The following is a 19528-nucleotide window of genomic DNA, read 5'->3' on the forward strand; positions in this document are numbered from 1 at the left end:
ATTCACACAGCCCATGCATGCAACCTGTGTAGCAATTCACACAGCCCATGACCATCATCTGTGCAGCAATACACAGCCCAGGCACGCGAGTCGTGCAGCAATTCACAGCCCATGCGCGTCATCCATGTAGCAAGTTACACAGCCCGTGCACGCAATCCATGCAGCAATTCACAGCCCGTATGTGTCATCTGTGCAGCAATTCACACAGCCCGTGCACGTCATCTGTGCAGCAATTCACACAGCATGTGCACGTGATACGTGCAGCAATTCACAGCCACCTTGTCTGCTCTGCCCACAAACCCTGGGCGGGAACCCCACAATCACCCCCGATATAAGAAAAAGCCACACAGCTTCAGGGTGGCAGACGTGTATGTCTTTCTACTTTGCTTGGACTCTCAGCTCTGTCTGGCACACCCACTGTGGACTCCTGACCACACCCCATGCCTGGGCTCCAAGGTGGCCCACATTCCCTGCTGCAATGAGAGCTGGGGGCCGGCTCCATCCTCCCGGCCCCACCTGCTCCATCCTCAGACCACACCCACCCTAGCTCCTTCCTCCTCCAGTCCTGGGGCAGGCCCAGGGAGCATGGGCCCAGCCAGCTGAATGTGGCATCCCCAAGATGGAAGCCAGGGCCCGCCCTCACCTTGTCAAAGAAAGAAAATTCCTGCAGAGTCCCGTACTTCCCCACTGCAGCGATAGACAGGTCTTTGGTACCACGAAGTTTCATTTTTTTCTGTGGGGGGAAATTCCACGCAGTTAACATTCTCCCTTCCACCAGTGGCCTCTGCCACTGCCAAACCTGGGATCTCCATCTCAGCAGGTTAGGGCTTTGGGTAACAGGCAAGAGCGCCGCCACAGCATCAGAACGGCAAGGGAGATGTGCCCCTGACTACCACGACCTCAGAATCCTCTCCCCGTTTTGTCCTGAGGGCCAACACAGCAACAAGAAGCGGACAGGAAGAGGGTGGCACTGGGAAGACCCTGGAGAAGCGACATGTTGAGTCTTTGCAGGCTTGCGTCTCTAAGCTGGACTTGGACCTGAACTTAGCCACACAATCATGGCAGGAAGGACAATACTGTCCATGCAGAATCATCTCCAAAGTGCCTGAAGAATGGGGATGAGCCGGGCACAGGGGCTCACACCTATAATCCCAACACTTTGGGAGGATGAGGTGGGAGGACTGAGCCCAGGAGTCCGAGACCAGCCTGAGCAACACAGTGAAATGCCATCTTTACAAAAAGGTATGGTGGTGCACACCTATAGTCCCAGCTACTTGGGAGGCTGAGGTGAGGGGATAGCTGGAGCCCAGAGGTCAAAGCTTTCGTGAGCTGTGACTGTGCCACTGCACTCCAGCCTGGGTGACAGAGTGAAACCCCATTCCTCCATCAAAAAAAGAATGGTGGGGACATGCCAAGAGGACACAGGAGCCAAAGGGACCCCACTGGTCAAATCTGGAACAGCTTGGACATCAACACTAGAATAGATTATAACCCAGAGTCCTTACCTAATATACACAACTAAATAAATGGGAGGATGAGAAAGTTCCTACCAATAGTAGAAAGCCACACGAGTAGTAATGCAATCAGAAAACCACCACTGTGGGTGAAGGGCATGACAGGAGCTGGATCCCAGCCCCTCTCTGCCCTCAGCTGTGCAGTGACCAACCTGAACAACTGTACATGGCGGCCTTGCCTGTGAGGGTCCTGAGGGTCAAAAGGAGACTGAGTGGTACACCCGTTTCTTGGGACCTAGGGCAGGTTAGGTAACACTCCTTCCTCCTCCTCCTTTTCACAACAATCTCATGGGACAGGGAGAACGGATGAACAGCCACCTTAGAGGAGACCCGACTTGCAAAGGTCCTGCCACTGGTGAACCTCACCCAGCCCCAGGTCCAGCCCCGAAACGCTGCTTGGGCCTCTATTCCCTGGTCACCTGCCGGAAAGGCCCGGTTTGCTGGGGCCCCTGGGTTTCAGGAACGGCCGCACATGGCTGACGGGTACCTTGGCAGGCGCAGACACGGGGCGGAGCAGCGAGGGCCGGGAGCGCTTCCTGCTGTGCTCCAGAGTCTTGTCGTGCTCGCTCTTCTGCACGCTATGCATCTCGCATGGCCCATTTCCTGTGAACTGAGGGCACGTGGGAGGCAGTCAGTGCCAGAGACACAGCCGGGCCCGGGCATCTGAGCACTGAGAGCTGTTTCCAGCTCAGCCCACAGCCTGTTGGGCACTGGTGGCCATAGGCACCAGGCCAGAGGCTCCGTCGTGAGGTGACTCCAGCAAAACACTCACGTTCCAAGGTAACAGAATCATCAGACTAACAGTGCCAGGCCGGGAGGAGGCCCGTGAGGCCTTTATGGACAAGGACAGGAGTGGGGTGGGGGTTTCAGGAGGGAGACACCTGAGTCGGGTCTTCCCGTGCCAGGGCTCATGGGGCAGGCCACCGGTGGGGCGTCTTGCCGTGTACATGCAAGCGCCACAGAAACACAAGGCGCAGTGGACAGAGAAACAGGCAGCGAGGGGAAGCAGCTCACATTCGCCAGGGCACTGGTGGGGCCCTTGAAGCCAGATTTTGAAGTCTTTTCTATGAATAACAAAACATTTCTGGGGGACGATGTCGTCACTTGCTGGGAGTGGAGTGGGGCTCGTGGCTGGTTCGGGGCCTGCCTCCCAGGTGCTACGCCAGCCATCGACTAACAGGTCGGGGATGCTCGTCCCGAGCAGGGTACCTACAGGGTGCCAATGACATTTATCAAGAATTGTTCTGGAACAATCTATTCAGGATTTTGGTCTATATGAACATACTGGAAAGCTGGACAGGCAGGGGAGGATGGACAGACCACAGCTTTGCAGGACGTGGGCAGGGCTGGAGAGGCCTCCTCCTTCCCATGCCACCACACAGGACCTGGATGCAAAGACACACCCAAAGGCCTAAAGTGTGAGTGAGGTGGACAAGTCGTGGTGCATCTGAACAAAACAGCCAGCAGCCATCAGACACCATGAGGTGGCTCTGAGCTGCTGCTAGGAACGGGCATAACTGAAAAACAAAACAAAACGAAAAAACCAAGGGAAAAAAAAGAAAAGCCAAAAAAAGGGGCAGAACAAACAGGATGCCGGGGTGTGTTACTTTGTAAAAAATATTTGTTGCACATGCACAGGAAATTTCTGGAAAGATATACAAGACACTTAGAATCACTAACCTCTGAGCAGAATGACTAAAAACTGAGTCAAGGGAGAGAAAGTTTGCATTAAAAATGTGATACTCTCAGCTGGGCACAGTGGCTCATGCCTGTAATCCCAGCACTTTGGGAGGCTGAGGCGGGTGGATGGCCTGAGGTCAGGAGTTCGAAACTAGCCTGACCAACACAATGAAACCCCGTCTCTACTAAAAATACAAAAACTTAGCCAGGCGTGGTGGCAGGCGCCTGTAATCCCAGCTACTCGGGAGGCTGAGGCAGGGGAATCACTTGAACCTGGGAAGCAGAGGTTGCAGTGAGCCGAGATTGCACTGTTGCACGCCAGCTTGGGCAATAAGAGTGACACTCCATCTCAAAAAAAAAAAAAATTTGATACTCTTGCTAATACTTAGCATTAGTACATTAATATGTACTATTTTTACAATAATAATAATAATAAAGACTTATCAGGCCAGATGAGGTGGCTCATGCCTGTAATCCCAGAGCTTTGGGAGGCCGAGGCAGGCGGATCATGAGGTCAGGAGCTCAAGACCAGCCTGACCAACGTGGTAAAATCCTGTCTCTCCTAAAAATACAAAAATTAGCCAGGCATGCTGGTATACACCTGTAATCCCAGCTACTCGTGAGGCTGAGGCAGGAGAATCGCTTGAACCTGGGAAGCAGAGATTGCACTCGAGCCGAGACTGTGCCACTGCATTCCAGCCTGAGCAACAGAGCGAGACTCTGTATCAAAAAAAGAAAAAGCCAACAACAACAAAATAAAGACTTATTATTTAGCCACAGGCAAGACTTACAGGAATTCAACTTATTTGGGGAATAATGACCCAAAGACCCAAGGCAACTTCAAGAGCTCTAAGTGGAGAAACTGGCATCTACACAACAATTCTTCACTGGTGGTTCTTTATTTTTTTTTTGAGATGGAGTCTGCTATCACCCAGGCTGGAGTGCAATGGCGCGATCTCGGCTCACTGCAACCTCTGCCTCGCGGGTTCAAGCTATCTCCTGCCTCAGCCTCCCAAATATTGGGGATTATAGGCATGAGCTGCCAAGCCTGGCTAATTTTTGTATTTTTTGCATATGCTGGAACAGGTGCAAATTGATTCCCAAAAGATGCAGGTGGGCGACCATATGACAGGTGCTGAACGGGAATGGGAGACCTGGAGGGGAAACCCGCAGTCCTGCCAAGCTCACCAAGCAGGTATATAGATCTTCCCCAGTGGTTCACATGATTCTTGCCTTTGAGTTAATGTCCCAATTTATGAACATCTGAGCTAGATGGACCCCCACAAAGACCACCTAGGCGTGGCAATGGCAAATTAACATAGGCCCTGTTTTTGTAAATAAAATTTTATCAGCATCTAGCCACACACACATTCCTTTTGTAAAGAGTTACTGGTACCTGGTCATGCCCATTCAATTTTTTTTTTTGAGGCAGAGTTTTGTTCTTGTTGCCCGGGCTGGAGTGCAGTGGCACAACCTCGGCTCACTACAACCTCTGCCTCCCGGGTTCAAGCAATTCTCCTGCCTCAGCCTCCGGAGTAGCTGGGATTATAGGCAAGCACCACCAAGCCCGGCTAATTTTTTGTGTTTTTAGTAAAGACGGTGTTTCCCCATGTCGTCCAGGCTGTTCTCAGACTCCTGACCTCAGGTGATCTACCCGCATTGGCCTCCCAAAGTGCTGGGATTACAGGCATGAGCCACAGTGCCCGGCCACCCATTCATTTTCTAAATAAAGTTTTATTGGCACCCAGCCACACCCACTCATTTTGTAAGTAAAGTTTTATTGGGACACAGCCCTGCCCAGTCAGACATATATATTCCATGACTGCTTTCAAGCTGCAGGGCAGAGGAGAGTCTTTACACAGAGATGAACTGGCCTGCAAAGCCTGAGATATTTACTATCTGGTCCTTTGTAGAAAAGGTTTGCCAACCTCGGATCCAGGCCAGTCAAGTCTGATCAGGGCAATGCCAAATGTCACCTTTGGTTTCCTTTTCCTACAGTTTTAATATATGTCTAAAAGTTAACATAAATATGTACTTTGCACAACAGACGCTGCAGTGGGTGCTTTTAATAATTTTAAAAAGTTGATCCAATCTTTCTAAATGTACAAGATGGCTCTAATAACCCAATACACACTAAAAACCTTAGCTAAATTGACAACAAATGTTAAGAGTTTCATGCTCTACTGAGCTAGCCGGGCACCCTGCATAAATGCCACTTCAAGAAATCATGGACTGGGCATGATGGCACATGCCTGTAATCCTAACACTTTGGGAGGCCAAGGTGGGAGGATGGCTTGAGTCTGAGACCAACCTGGGCAACATTGTGAGACCCTGTCTCTACAATTAAAAAATAAAAGCTAGCCAGGCATGGTGGCATGCACCTGTAGTCCCAGCTACTTGGGAGGCTGAGGCAGGAGGATCACTTGAGTCCAGGAGGTTGAGGCTGCAGTGAGCCAAGATCACACCACTGCACTCCAGCCTGGGTGACAGAGTGAGGCCTTCTCTCTAAAAACAAACAAAAACAAAACAAACAAAATAATAATAGAGACACAAACAAGTAGTCCACAGCATGTAAAAAAACATATATATTATAATAATAATAATACTAAAGAAACGGCTGGCAGGCACTTTTCAGAGGGAAATGCTTATTTTCCCAGGGCAAGCTTTGTCAGGGACCGGCTTCATAAATGCCACAGGGGGCGCTGCAGTCGCAGCCATCAGAGGACCAGTCTCCAATCAATGGCCCCCAAAATGACCAGACTTCGCGGTGCTTGAAGAATGACCACCAGATGAAAGCCCACAGAACCAAGGCCACCCAGGCCGCAGAACTCCAAAGACTTTGGGCAAGTAGCTGCAGGCTGCCAGTTCAATGAGTCACCACATGTCTGCTGGGTATAGCCCCCACAGTGCTGGCAGAGGGGGTTCCCCCATGGTACAGATCCCCAGAGCAAGGGTCTCAGAGCTGGTTCTTTGGTGCAGCCTTGTCAGTGTGTTAGAGCCCCGGGTCCTCCAGGCCAGATGCTTCCCTGGGGAACCTTCCAACCACACTAGCTGGGGGACATCCTCATGGCCACTCCTAGATGAGGAAGTTGAGGCTCGGGGAAGTGACCTGCCAGGCTCCTGCTGCTCTGGGCGCTACACCCCAACCTCCTGTCTCAATCCAGAGTGCCTTGGGGTACCCTTCACCAGGGCAGCAAAAGCTTACCCAAGCTTCAGCCAGGCCTTCCCTGAGGCCAGGAAGGCTGAACTGTCCCCACCCTTGGCCACTCTGCACTGTTAGCAATGGCTCAAGGAGTCCAGCTAGGGACACCACTGGAGCCCATCTCCTGGTGGGGACGGGCATGTGGGAGAAGAGCTGCCAACAGGGAGGTGACGGCTGAGGTGAGACCCAGGTCCAAGAGAATGAGACCCACAGACAGTCCGCAAGTGGACAAGGAGGAAGACATGCATCACAGCATGGGCGACAGCAGTCAGCTCCAACCGCCGGGGACTTGGAGGCCTGAGTGCCCACTCCTGGAGCCGTGTCAATACCAGAAGGGTGTGAAGCGAGAGAGAGGCAGACACCCCTTTGATTCAAGTGGTCACAATTAAGGGGTCTCTAACAAGCAGGAAGTGGGGGCGATGCCAGAATTTCCAAGAGAAAACCAAGTAGAGATTCTGAACTTCAGAGACACCAGGGGGACAGTGGAATCAGAGAAGATAACAGGAGGGGGTTCCCAAGGAGGTAGCTCAGGGCAGAGGCCTGTGATAGAGGTAAGCTCCCCGTCAAAGGAGGAATTCCAGGTGCAGGCTCTGTTTGACCCTCCCCCAGGCCAGGCAGCGAGCTGGCTCTGGGGACATAGGGTGGGGATGACCTCTTTCCTGCACAAACGCAGCTGTCCTTTCCAGTGCTCTGAGCACCTGAAGGACAAGAGCTTGTGGAGTCCCCACCTGAGCAGGAGGGAGGGTCACTCCTGTGTGAGAGAGAAGGAAACCAGGCCCAGGAGGTGGCACAACCCTCCTGCCTCAATGGCCCGGGCTACTATGCCTACAAGCTTGGCCCAGGCCCCAGGCAGGAGGGAAGGTCAGGGTAAGGCTCCTGGACTTGACCCCCACAGAGCAGCATGCAGTCCCTGTGACTTCGAGTTAGGAAGTGTTTCTGGGTGGCATCCTTGCTTCGAGGGGGTGCTCATGCCCTAGAGACAGTAACTCACGGGGTCAAGCCCCACCCATTGGCCTAGATAAACTGGAGAGACTCTGGCCAAGGACAAGGGAAGGACAGGGTTTGGAGAGCACGGAGGAAAACCCAAGAAAATAGACTGGAAATGTGCCGGACTCAACTGAGGGTCTAGATCATGTCTACACCTAGACCCCTGCTGGTGCCTGAGCTCTTCCCTTCGAGACCTGCTTCCCCTGCCCTACCCGCTCCACTTCATCCATTCGGAGCCAGGACCCAGGAGAGGAGGCGGTGAGAAATGGAAGTGGTGGCAGGGAACCTCTCATCTTGATGTGTCATCGAGGACCAAGAGGAAGAAGAAAAGAGGAAATGGAACATTCACAAGCTAGGAACAGAAGAGAACTTCTTTAGCCTAATAAAGCAGTTATGAAAAAAACAGAGCTGGCATCACACTCAAAGGTGAAGGACTGGGCCAGGCGCGGTGGCTCACGCCTGTAATCCCAGCACTTTGGGAGGCTGAGGAGGGCGGATCACCTGAGGTCGGGAGCTCAAGACCAGCCTGACCAACATGGAGAAACCTGATCTCTACTAAAAAATACAAAATTAGCCAGGCATGGTGGCGCATGCCTGAAATCCCAGCTACTTAGGAGGCTGAGGCAGAAGAATTGCTCGAACCCAGGAGGCAGGGGTTGTGGTGAGCCAAGATCCCGCCATTGCACTCCAGTCTGGGCAACAAGAGCAAAACTCCATCACACACACACACACAAAAAAGGTTAGGGACTGAAAGGTTTTCCTTCACGATCAGGAACAAGGTAAGGATGCCTGCTTTCACTATTTTCCATTCAATACAGGATTGGAAGTCCCTGTTAGAACAATAAGAAAAGAAGAAGTAATGAAGAGTATCTGCATTGGAAAGAAAAGATTCCCTGATGTTTGCCAGGTAAGGTGGCTCACGCCTGTAATCCTAGAACTTTGGGAGGCTAAGGTGGGTGGATCACCTGAGGTCAGGAATTCGAGACCAGCCTGGCCAACATGGTGAAACCCTTGCTCGACTAAAAATACAAAGATTAGCTGGGTGTGGCGTTGCATGCCTGTAATCCCAGCTATTTGGGAGGCTGAGGCAGGAGAATTGCTTGAACCCAGGAGACGGAGGTTGTAGTGAGCCAAGATCACATCACTGCACTCCAGCCTTGGTGACAGGGTGAGATTATTTAAAAAAAAAAAAAAAAAAGCCAGGTGCGGTGGCTCACGCCTGTAATCCCAGCACTTTGGGAGGCCGAGTTGGGCAGATCACGAGGTCAGGAGTTTGAGACCAGCCTGGCCAACATAGTGAAACCCCATCTCTACTAAAAAATCCAAAAAATTAGCTGGGCATGGTGGTAGGCCCCTGTAATCCCAGCTACGCGGGAGGCTGAGGCAGGAGAATTGCAAGTGCCTCTGCATTCCAGCCTGGCAACAGAACAAGACTCCGTCTCAAAAAAAAAAAAAAGAAAAAGAAAGAAAAGAAAACAATTCCATTTACAATGGCATCAGTAAAAATTAAATACTTTGGAATAAATTTGAACAAGGCAATGCAAGACTTGTCCACTAAAAACTACAAAACACTGCTAAAAGAAATTAAAGACAACATAAATAAATAGAAAGTTTTTTGTGTGTTCATGGATTAAAAAACTTAACAATGTTAAAATGGCAATATTTACCCAAGGTGATCTGAAGAGTCAATGCAATCCCTATCAAAACCACAATGGCCTTTTTTGTAGAAATGGATAAGCTGATCTTCAAATTCATACGGAACTGCAAGGGGCTCTGAATGTCAAAACAATCTTGAAAAAGAAGAACAAAGTCGGAGGTTTCACACTTCCTGATTTTGACCTTACTACACAGCTACAGTAATCAAAACAGTGTGGTACTGGCATAAGAAGAGACACACAGTCCAGTGGATCACAATTAAGAATTCCAAAATAAAATCATACAACTATAGCCAATGGGTTTTCAACAAGAGTGCCAAGACCATTCACTGGGGAAAAACAATTTCTTCAACAAATGATGCTGGGACAACTGGATTTCCACATGCAAAAGAATAAAGTTGGACTCCTACCTCACACCATGCAAAAATTAAAATAGGTCAATGACATAAATATAAGAGTCAAAACTATAAAACTATTAGAGGAGAACATGATGGGAAACCTTCATGCCCTTGATGATGATCTCTTACATTTGACATTAAAAACATGCATGACATTAAGGAAAAAATAGGTAAACTGGGCTTCATCAAAATTAAAAACTGGTGTGCATCAAAGACACTAATACAAAAGTAAAAAGACAGCTTACAGAATGGAGGAAAATATTTGCAAATCATAGCTCTCATAAGGGTCTTGCATCAGAATACATAAAGAACTCTTACAACTCAACAGTAAAAAGACAAAAAAAATTGGCAAAGGATGTGAATAAACATTTCTCCAAAGAAGATGGACAGTCAATATACACATGGATGCTCAACATCATCTGTTCTAAGAGAAATGCAAATCCAGACCACAACACAGCTGGGCACAGTGGCTCACGCCTGCAATCCCAGCACTTTGGGAGACTGAGGCAGGTGGATCGCTTGAGGCCAGGAGTTCGAGACCAGCCTGGGCAACATGGCAAAACCCTATCTCTAAAAACTATAAAAACTGGCCTGGCATCATGGTGCTGCCTGTAATCCCAGCTACTCAGGAGGCTGAGGTGGGAGGATTACCTGAGCCTGGGAGATGAAGACTGCAGTGAACAGTGATCAATTGTGCCACTGCACTCCAGCCTGGGTGAGAGAGAGCTTGTCTCAAAAAATAAAAACAAACCTTAATGGAGTAACACTTCACATACTGATGGTTACTAAAAAAAAAGGCAAAAAAAACCACCCAAAATCTGGAAAATAACAAATGTTGGCCAAGATGCGGAGAAACAGAACCCGCGGTACATTGCTGTTGGGGATGTAAAATGGTGCAGTCACCGTGGAAAACAGTTTGGAAGCTCTTCAAAAAGTTAAATACAGAATTACCGAGTGACCCAGCAATTCCACTCCTAGCTGTCTACCCAAAAGAACTGAAAACAGGTGTTCAAACAAATCCTTGGAATCAATGCTGACAGCAGCACTGTTCACAGCAGCCAAAGGCAGAACCACCCAAATGTCCACCAACAGAACGTGGATCAACAGAATGTGGTCCATCCGTGTAACGGAATTATGATTCGGCCAGAAAAAGGACTGAACACTAATCCATGGTACATGTGAGCCCTTGAAAACATGATGCTGACTGAGAGAAGCGAGACACAAAGGCCACACACTGTGAGATTCCGCTGATCTGATATGTTCAGAATGGGCAAATCAAATCACACAGACAGGAAGTAGATGGGTGGTTGCCAGGAGGTGGGGGAGGGGAGTGGGGAGTGGCTGCTGAGGGGGAAGGGGTCTCCTTTCAGGGGGATGAAAATGTTCTGTAACTAGGTAGTGGTGAAGGTTGTACAATACTGAGGATGTACCAAATGCCAGGGAATTGTTCACTTTCGATGCTGAATTCTGTTACACAAATTTCAGTTCAATTTTTAAGAAAGTCTTATGTTTACAGGGGAAAAAAAAGAATTGGAACAGGTGGCCCTGGCAGCTTCAGGTCATAGGCAGGGCAGAAAGGTTGACCATGCAGTTTGAGCCCTGAACCTCCCTGTCTAAGGCCCCTCCTCACCCATCTCTGCTCTCTACCACCCATGGTCAGGGCCAGGCCACAGGCCACCCCCGCTACTGGCTCCTCCAGATCCGACCTGCTGGAGCCCCAGATCAGTCTCATCCAACAGGGGAAGTGATGGTGGTGCACCCAAGTCCTCCTGCACCTTCCCACAGGGCTGGGGTCCCAGGCAGGGTGCGGCTCTGCAGGGCAGACCCAGGAGGTAGAAACTCCATCGAGCTCTCTGCCTCCCAAACCACCCTGAGACCTGGGTACTGTCTGTACAGAGAAGCACTTTGGCGAATCATTTCTGAGCTTGCTGTGCAGGTGGAGCCTACGATGAGAAACCCCTGGGTGTCTGCACACTGCATAGCTTCTGGGGGACCCTAATGTGGCCTGGAGGGTGGAAGGTCCTGGCCTAGCCCAGGGTTGAGTTGGCTGGGGCCCTGTCTCCTCACTGACATCCCCGGGGCTGGGCAGGGGCTCTCTGCACTCACCAGAGACCGCTTGGCTTCGGGCAGGAACTGTCCAAACTCTGAGAGCAGGTCCTCCTGGCCCCGGAAGAGGTTGGCCACCTCGGTGAACACCTCCTCTTCGGACATGCCTCGGAACGGCCGGCCCCTCGTGTTCAGCTGCTCTTTCTGTCAGTTTTGAGGAAATGGAAAACAAGTCGTTAGCCAAGGAGCGCCGTGCCCTGAGCTGGGACACTCAGGCAGCCCTCCATGGAGGAGATGGGGTGAGTCTCAGAAAGAGCACCTTCCGGCGGGGCCCACAGTACTGTCTGCTCACTTATGGATCTCACTGCCTGGCACAGCCTGTGCCCCGGCCATGGGCAGGAGTATGGGAGGGACTCAAGGAGGGACACCTAGCAGTGTCCACGAGCAGAGGGGTCAGGGAGGTGGGAGGCTGGCTGGAATCAGGGTGGGCTGGGGAAATGCAAATTAAGGGGCAAACTCCAGGACTTCCCAAGGGAAATGGGGAGTGTGGAACTGGGGGAGCGCTGGGCCATGAAGGAAAGGGACTTCCAAGCCAAGGCACCTATTGGCCCGGAGTCACTGAGACCCAAGGAAAATGGACTGATCCAGAGCTTGAAGCAACAAGAGGACCAAAGGGAACCCAGGTTGGAAGGCAGAAATGGGCCAGCAAAAAGAAGGTGGCTGTTAGAAATATGTTCTTGTCAATTTTACACCCAAGAAAACTGACACCTTGTCAATTACAACCCAGAAATTTACACCCAAGAAAACCGACACCTTGTCAATTTTCACAGAACAAGTGGCAGTGGGCCGGAGCCTCTCGGACAATATAGCATGGCCTCCATAGTCCCAAATCCACGGCTGCAAAGCAGGAGTCCCTGTGCTGGCGCTTCCCTCCCTGCTGGGCCCACTGCAGCCTGTAGAAAGGGAAGCAAGTTTTAAATCTTGGGACCGGTGGCATCTACACTGCAGGGGAAAAAAACACCACCCTTCCAAAAAGTCACCAAAAGTCACTTAAAAGCAAAATTTTAAAATAAGCAAAACCCACTCAGTTCAGATAATAAATGATCTATCTGCATACAGATAGAACAATGACCAAATTGACTGAAGTTCAAAGAAACACAATTTAGGCTGGCCATGATGGCTCATGCCTGCAATCCCAGCACTTTGGGAGGCTGAGGCAGGAGAATGGCTTGAGTCCAGGAGTTCAAGACCAGCCTGGGCAACATAGTGAGACCCTATCTCTACCAAAAATTTTACACTTGATCTTAGCCAAAAGGCTGAGGAGTGATACAAAAAATGTTAGACATTATCTAGGCATGGTGACACACTCCTATGGTCCTAGTTACTTGGGAGGCTGAGGCAAGAGGATTGCTTAAGCCCAGAAGTTCAAAGCTGCAGTGAGCTACAATCGTGACAGTGCATACTCCAGCCTGGGCAACAGAGCGAGACCCTATCTAAAACAAATAAAGAGGAAAAGAAACAATCACCAAACTGACTGATATTTGAAGAATACAATTTGAAACGGTGCCACAGCCATTTTCTGCTCATCTGACTACGCAGACAGAAGAGGCTAGGATTTCTGATGAGGATGTGGGGAACAAGTGCTCTCAAACACAGAAGGCAAGCCCGGGCACGGCTCACGCCTGTAATCCAGCTACTTGGGAGGCTGAGGCAGGAGGATTGCTTGATTCTGGAAAGTTGAGGTTGCAGTGAGCCGTGATCGCACCACTGCACACTTGCCTGTGTGAGAGTGAGACCCTGTCTCAAAAAAAAAAAATCAAATCAAATCAAATCAAAACAGAACTCCAACAGCTATTTGTGCATGCATGTTCACTGCAGCACTATTCCCAACAGCCAAAAGCTGGAAGCAGCCCCATGTCCACTGACAGATGAATGGACAAACAAAATATAGTCCATTCATTTGCTGAAATACTATTCAGCCTTAAAAAGGAAGGAAGTTCTGACTCATGGTACAACACGGATGAACCTTGAGGACATTATGCTAAGTGAAATGAGTCAGTCACAAAAAGACAAATACTTACAGGAGGTCCCTAGAGTCATCACATCCATAGAGACAGAAAGCAGAAAGGTGGGTGCCAGGGGCTGGGGGACGGGGCATGGTAAGTGTTTAACGGGGACAGAGCTTCAGTTTCACAAGATGAAAAGAGTTCTGAAGGTGGATGGTGGCAATGGTTACAGAACAATTTGAATGTACTTAATGCCACAGAACTGTACACTTAAAAATGGTGAAAATGGTCAATCTTGTTATGTGTACTTTACCATAGTAAAAAAAAAAAACGCAAAAAACCCAGCTGGAGGCTCCTGTCATTCCAGCACTTTGAGAGACTGAGGTGGACGGATCACTTGAGTTCAGGAGTTTGAGACCAGCATGGGCAACATGGCAAAACCCTGTCTCTACAAAAAATACAAAAATTAGCCAGGTGTGGTGATGCATGCCCACGTTCTAGCCCCAAGTAGCCTCCACTACTTGGGAGGCTGAGGTTGGAGGATGGCTTGGGCTCAGGAAGTGGAGGTCGCAGTGAGCCGAGACCGTGCCACTGCACTCCAGCCTGCGCAACATAACCAGACTCTGTCTCAAGAAAAAAACAAACAAAAAAACCCCACCACTAAGTAGAATTTTACAGGATTTTATCAATTCCAACAAGCAAATCTGAGTATCTGCAGGGCCCCACAGTGGATGAAACCACAAAACTCACAAGGAATTGCAACCTGAGTCCTCACCTGGTACGTGTGCAGGATCTCCAGGAACGACCTGTAGATTTCCGGGTGGTCTAGGAAGCGGGTCTTAATCTTATTCACGTAGCTGATGGCGTTGTTGAACTCCACGGAATCGGACTCCAGGGGCACCTGGGGTTTGTCCTCCTTATACGGCACCTGCTGCTTGAAGTCCTCCGCGCAGTCCCCGTGGTTGTGCGAATTCTCCTGACAAAGTCACAGTGAGTTACTGCCAGGCTTGACATTGGGAACAGACTGCGAAAAACGCCAGGCCCAGCCACTGCACAAGCACAGAAAAAACTCAGCATGGAGCCAAGTTTTGTTAGAGACAGGGAAAGGTTACTTCTGAGGGCCTGGAGGCAAGCAGGGCGGGGCGCACAGGTGAGACTCCCCAGCTCACCTCCACCCCATCCCTACCAGTCTACTCAAAGAACATGCCAAGTTCAAGGAGCACCTTTCATTTTGAAAACTTCACAATCGGGTGAAATGTACAAAGTGGATATTTAAGCCTCTGCAGCGCCAAGTGCTGGGCTGTGTATAATAGTCTCCCACGCCTTCCGCAATCTGTTTCAGCAAGATTGCTTTCACGTGGAAGAGCGCGTGCTGCCAGTAGTGATGCCACAGTAGGATGCTTAAGGTGGGGACCCTAGAGGTTAGAGGCGACCCACTGTCCAGGTTGCTGGGGACTTCAGGGATTCCTGGGACGTGACATTTTTGGTGCTAAGCCCCAGGCAAATCGCAACAAGGTGCATCGGTCACTTGAGAGAAAAGACAGGCCCTGAACACCCACCAAGAATGCCCTCTATGTGTGTACTTTTCAGCCGATATGAGCAAAAAGAGAAACAAAGTTGCCTCCCTCCCATGTTGTGGTGGGCCAGGACCACACCCTCAAGGGAAGAGCTGTTGTTTCTAAAGTAGAATGATGCTGCACCATCCCCGGCACACAAGGGCTGCGTCTCCAGTGAGTCAGGATTCCTCCAGCCTGGCTGAGGTTTCTGCTTGGATAACCCCTGCTTGGTGAGTCCCAGAGAACCCTCTTTCACCAAAGTGAAATGGCGCCATCTCCCGGCACTCCTGTGTGTTTCTCTGCGCCACCTGTTGCCACCTTATGGAGAACGTGTATTTTACTCATTTTATTATCCGTCAGTCGTGGCTGGATTCCACGAGGGTGGGGATCTTGATCAGGGCTGTACCCCCAGAGCCTGGAACAGTATGAGAACACAGTGGGCTTCACCCGCTGTTGGGGATGGTCAGGTGAATGGATGAAGGGACACAGACTTCACTGCTTCTGCTGCCCTGCAGTGCCCAACACTGCACGTGATCCAAACACTGACCCCGAGAATCTACTGGGCTAGGCAAGGCCAGGCACACCACTGCCGTCCTATACTGAAACAGGCACCTCTGCTGGGCACAGGCACCGTCAGCGGGATGAGTGCATCCGGCAGCTGCCACAAGGCACCCTAGACTGGCTGAAGCAATGGAAGTTAGTACCGCTCCGTTCTGGAGGCCAGGAGGCCAAGGTCACGGTGCCAGGAGGTTTGGTTTCCTCTGCGGCCTCTCACCTTAGCTTGCGGACGGCTACTGACTCACTGTGTCCTCATGTGGTCGTCTCTCTGCGCATGCACGTCCCTGATGTCTGTCCCAATCGCCTCTTCTCATAAGCACACCCATCACACTGGATTAAAGCCCACCCTAAACGCCTCGTTTTACTTAATCACCTCTTCAAAGGATGATTCAGCCTCTTCAAAGGCTCTATCTCCAAATACAGTCACACTCTGAGGCGTTGGGGGCTAGAGCTAAAACACATGAATTTGGGGTGGAATCTGGGGTGGGGGGATAACACAATTCTGTCCAGAACAATGGGTAGAGACAATTCTAGAAAGTCTCAGCTGAAAAAGCAGAAACACAAGATGCAGAACAGCTGCGACTCTAAAACCCTCTCTCCTCAGTGGCGGATTTGTTCTTTTTGTTTTGAGATGGAGTCTGGCTCTGCCTTCCAGGCTGGAGTGCAGTGGTGCGATCCCGGTTCACTGCAACCACCGCCTCCCAGGTTCAAGCGATTCTCCTGCCTCAGCCTTTGGGATCACAAGTGCCACATGACCACACCCGGCTAATTTTTGTATTTTTAGTAGAGATGGGGTTTCACCATGTTGGCCAGTCTGGTCTTGAATTCCTGACCTCAAGTGATCCTCCCACCTCTGCCTCCCAAAGTGCTGAGATTTACAGGCATAAGCCACTGCACCCGGTCAGTGGCGGAATTTGTTCTAAGATTCTCCGAGGATATTTGTGATGATTCTCTCTGCTCAGGCTCACGGGCTGCTGTTTCTCCATGGTGCACAGGTTTGACAGAGGAAGGGGTCGGAACGAGCAAGGTGTGGGTATGTGGGGAAGCAGCCCGAAGCCAAGGTCTATTTCAAAGGCAGGCAGCTGTAAGCTCACTGTGAGCCCCCCACCACTCCAAGGAGGTATCTCCAAGCTCCACGTACACCCTCTGATCCCCTAAAGTGAGCCACTGCGACAAGATGGGGAAACACGCTCTAGACCAAAGCTTGGCAAAAAAGAGCTAGATGGGATGCTGCAGCCACTACAGGAGACAGTGTGGCAGTTCCCTCAATGGGTTGACCACAGAATTATGGTTACCATATGAGCCGGTAATCCCGCCCCCAAGTGTATACCCAAGAGAACTGAAAACAAGCCAGGCGCAGTGACTCACACCTGTAATCCCAGCACTTTGGGAGGTTGAGGCAGGCGGATCACCCGAGATTAGGAGTTCAAAACCAGCCTGACCAACATGTGGAAACCCCACCCCTACTAAAAATACAAAAAATTAGCTGGCCGTGGTGGTGCACACCTGTAATCCCAGCTACTCGGGAGGCTGAGGCAGAATTGCTTGAACCTGGGAGGTGGAGGTTGCAGTGAGCTGAGATCACACCACTGCACTACAGCCTAGGCAACAAAAGCAAAACTCTGTCTCAAAAAAAAAAAAAAAAAGAAAAGAAAAGAAAAAGAAAGAAAACAGGTGCTCAGGCCAGGTACGGTGGCTCATGCCTGTAATTCTAGCACTTTGGGAGGTTGAGGTGGACAGATCACTTGAAGTCAGGAGTTTAAGACCAGCCTGGCCAACATGGTGAAACCCTGTCTCCACTAAAAATACAAAAATTAGCCGGGTGTGGTGGTATGTGCCGGCAGTCCCAGCTACTTGGGAAGCAGAGGAAGGAGAACTGCTTGAACCCAGGAGGCGGAGGCTGCAGTGAGCCAACACTGCACCACTGCACTCCAGCCTGGACAACTAGAGTGACACCTCGTCTCAAAAAAAGAAAAAACAAAGGCCGGGAGCAGGCGTGGTGGCTCACACCTGTAATCCCAGCACTTTGGGAGGCTGAGGCAGGTGAATCACAAGGTCAGAAGTTTGAGACCCGCCTGGCCAACATGGTGAAACCCTGTCTCTACTAAACATACAAAAAATTAGACTGGCGTTGTAGCAGGTGCCTGTAATCCCAACTTCTCGGGAGGCTGGGGCAGGAGAATCGCTTGAATCTGGGAGGTGGAGGTTGCAGTAAGCTGAGATCATGCTGCTGCACTCCAGCCTGGGCAACAGAGTGAGACTCTGTCTCCAAAAAAAAAAAAAAAAAAAAAGAAAGGATGCAGGTGTTCCAACACATGAATGTAGCAGCACTACACACAACCGCCAAAACGTGGAAACAGCCCAAACATCCATCAATAGACAAATGGACACACGAAATGTGGTCCCTCCATACAGTGGAGGACTATTCCGCACTGATACCCACTCCAATGTGAACGACGCCGGAAAACACGATTTGAATGAGAAGCCAGACACCAAGAGCCACATGGTGTATGACCCTATTGACATGAAACGGCCAGAACAGACAAATCCATAGACACGGGAAGCGGACTCATGGTTGCCAGGGGCTGGGGGCAGAGGAGATTTCAAAGGTTCAGGGTTTGATCTTGAGGTGATGTTAGTGCTCTGGAATTAGTGGTGACGGCTGCACAGTATCATGAATACAGTAAAATGATGATGACGGATTTCATGTCATGTGAACAGTATCACAATATAAAACATTTTTTAAAATTTAATCCTTTGAAAATGTAAAAATCATAACCAACCACACCGAGCCAAGCTGTCTTTGGCCTCCAAGCTGTCATTTGCCAACTGTGCTGCTCTAAACCACCCAGCACAAGTTCAGCTTTCTCTTTCCTTCTGGCACCCCTTCTCTCTCTGTGCCCTGGGTGGCCTCATCAGGCAGAGTTCCAAAAGCCTCCCGCACCATGACAAACCATCCCGCATGGCTGACGCCTCCACCTGAGCATCCACACACAGCCCCACCTGGGTACTGATTAATGGAGCCTCAAATGGCAGGCACCTCACAGACACAGAGCAGCTCCCTAGCTGACCCAGCCTCGCACAACTCAGCAGGGGCCCACACTTATCCAGAGAATCAGGCAACCTGGGATCACCCCAGACTTCTCACTCTCACTGACCCCCCCACTCCTAATCGACATCATCATCCACTCTACCCCCAATACATGGGAACCCCCTGGTCCTTGTCACCGTCCATTCTGTACCCATCACACAGGAACTCCCTCTGGTCCTTGTCACCATTCACTCTGTCTCCATCACTGTTCACTCTATCCCCATCACTGGGGGGTCCTTGTTACCATCCATTCTGTCCCCATCACTGTCTACTTGGTTCTCATCACTTGGGGACTCTCTGGTCCTTGTCACCATCCTCTCTGTTCCCATCACTGTCCACTCTGTCCCCATCACTCAGGGCCCCTCTCCGGTCCTTGTCACCATCCTCTCTGTCCCCATCACTTGGGGCCCCTCTCCAGTCCTTGTCACCATCCTCTCTGTCCCCATCACTGTCTACTCTGCCCCCACCACCTGGGGCCCCTCCCTGGTCTCCCAAGAGCCTCCTGACTCCTCATTGTCAGCACAGCAGCAGAACTGCCTCCCAGAACCCTCCAGTGGCTCTCGTGCCCCGGCTCCTTCTCCCTCTTCTCTCCCTCAGCTCCTGACCCTGCTGGTCTCCTTGGCCATTCCTCAAGCACACCCACTCACTCTCACTGCAGGCCACCACATGACCAGGAACAGTCCCCTCTGAAACAGGCCCTGCCCACAGCACCTCCTCCCGCCCTTCCCTGGCCTGCTCCTTCCTCTCTCTGCCCTCGGCCACAGCACAGAAGCCCAAATCTGCCCATCTGTTTCTTATGGGACTCCCCACCTTGACTGTGCAGGAACCCTGAGAG

At 50.7% G+C, this 19528-nt stretch overlaps 1 protein-coding gene across 3 annotated transcripts in view; it reads right to left on the reverse strand.

The window, feature by feature from the left end:
- SIN3B (SIN3 transcription regulator family member B) overlaps positions 1–19528 on the reverse strand; it is a 50077-nt gene that overhangs the window by 22577 nt on the left and 7972 nt on the right. For 2 of the 3 annotated variants that reach the window (XM_064381668.1, XM_064381669.1), the window contains exons 4-7: positions 14264–14464; positions 11543–11686; positions 2002–2124; positions 644–733 (exon numbers count right to left, since the gene is read on the reverse strand). In XM_064381668.1, coding sequence (XP_064237738.1) covers positions 644–733; positions 2002–2124; positions 11543–11686; positions 14264–14464 — 558 coding nt within the window. Of the gene's footprint in view, positions 1–643; positions 734–2001; positions 2125–9050; positions 11492–11542; positions 11687–14263; positions 14465–19528 lie in introns of those variants that run through there. The other variant, XM_012469888.3, reaches the window with a different exon arrangement.

This window comes from Aotus nancymaae, unplaced genomic scaffold (assembly GCF_030222135.1).
Source record: "Aotus nancymaae isolate 86718 unplaced genomic scaffold, 86718_ANA_hifiasm-v0.15.2.pri h1tg000028l, whole genome shotgun sequence".
In the NCBI taxonomy this organism is placed as follows: domain Eukaryota; kingdom Metazoa; phylum Chordata; class Mammalia; order Primates; family Aotidae; genus Aotus; species Aotus nancymaae.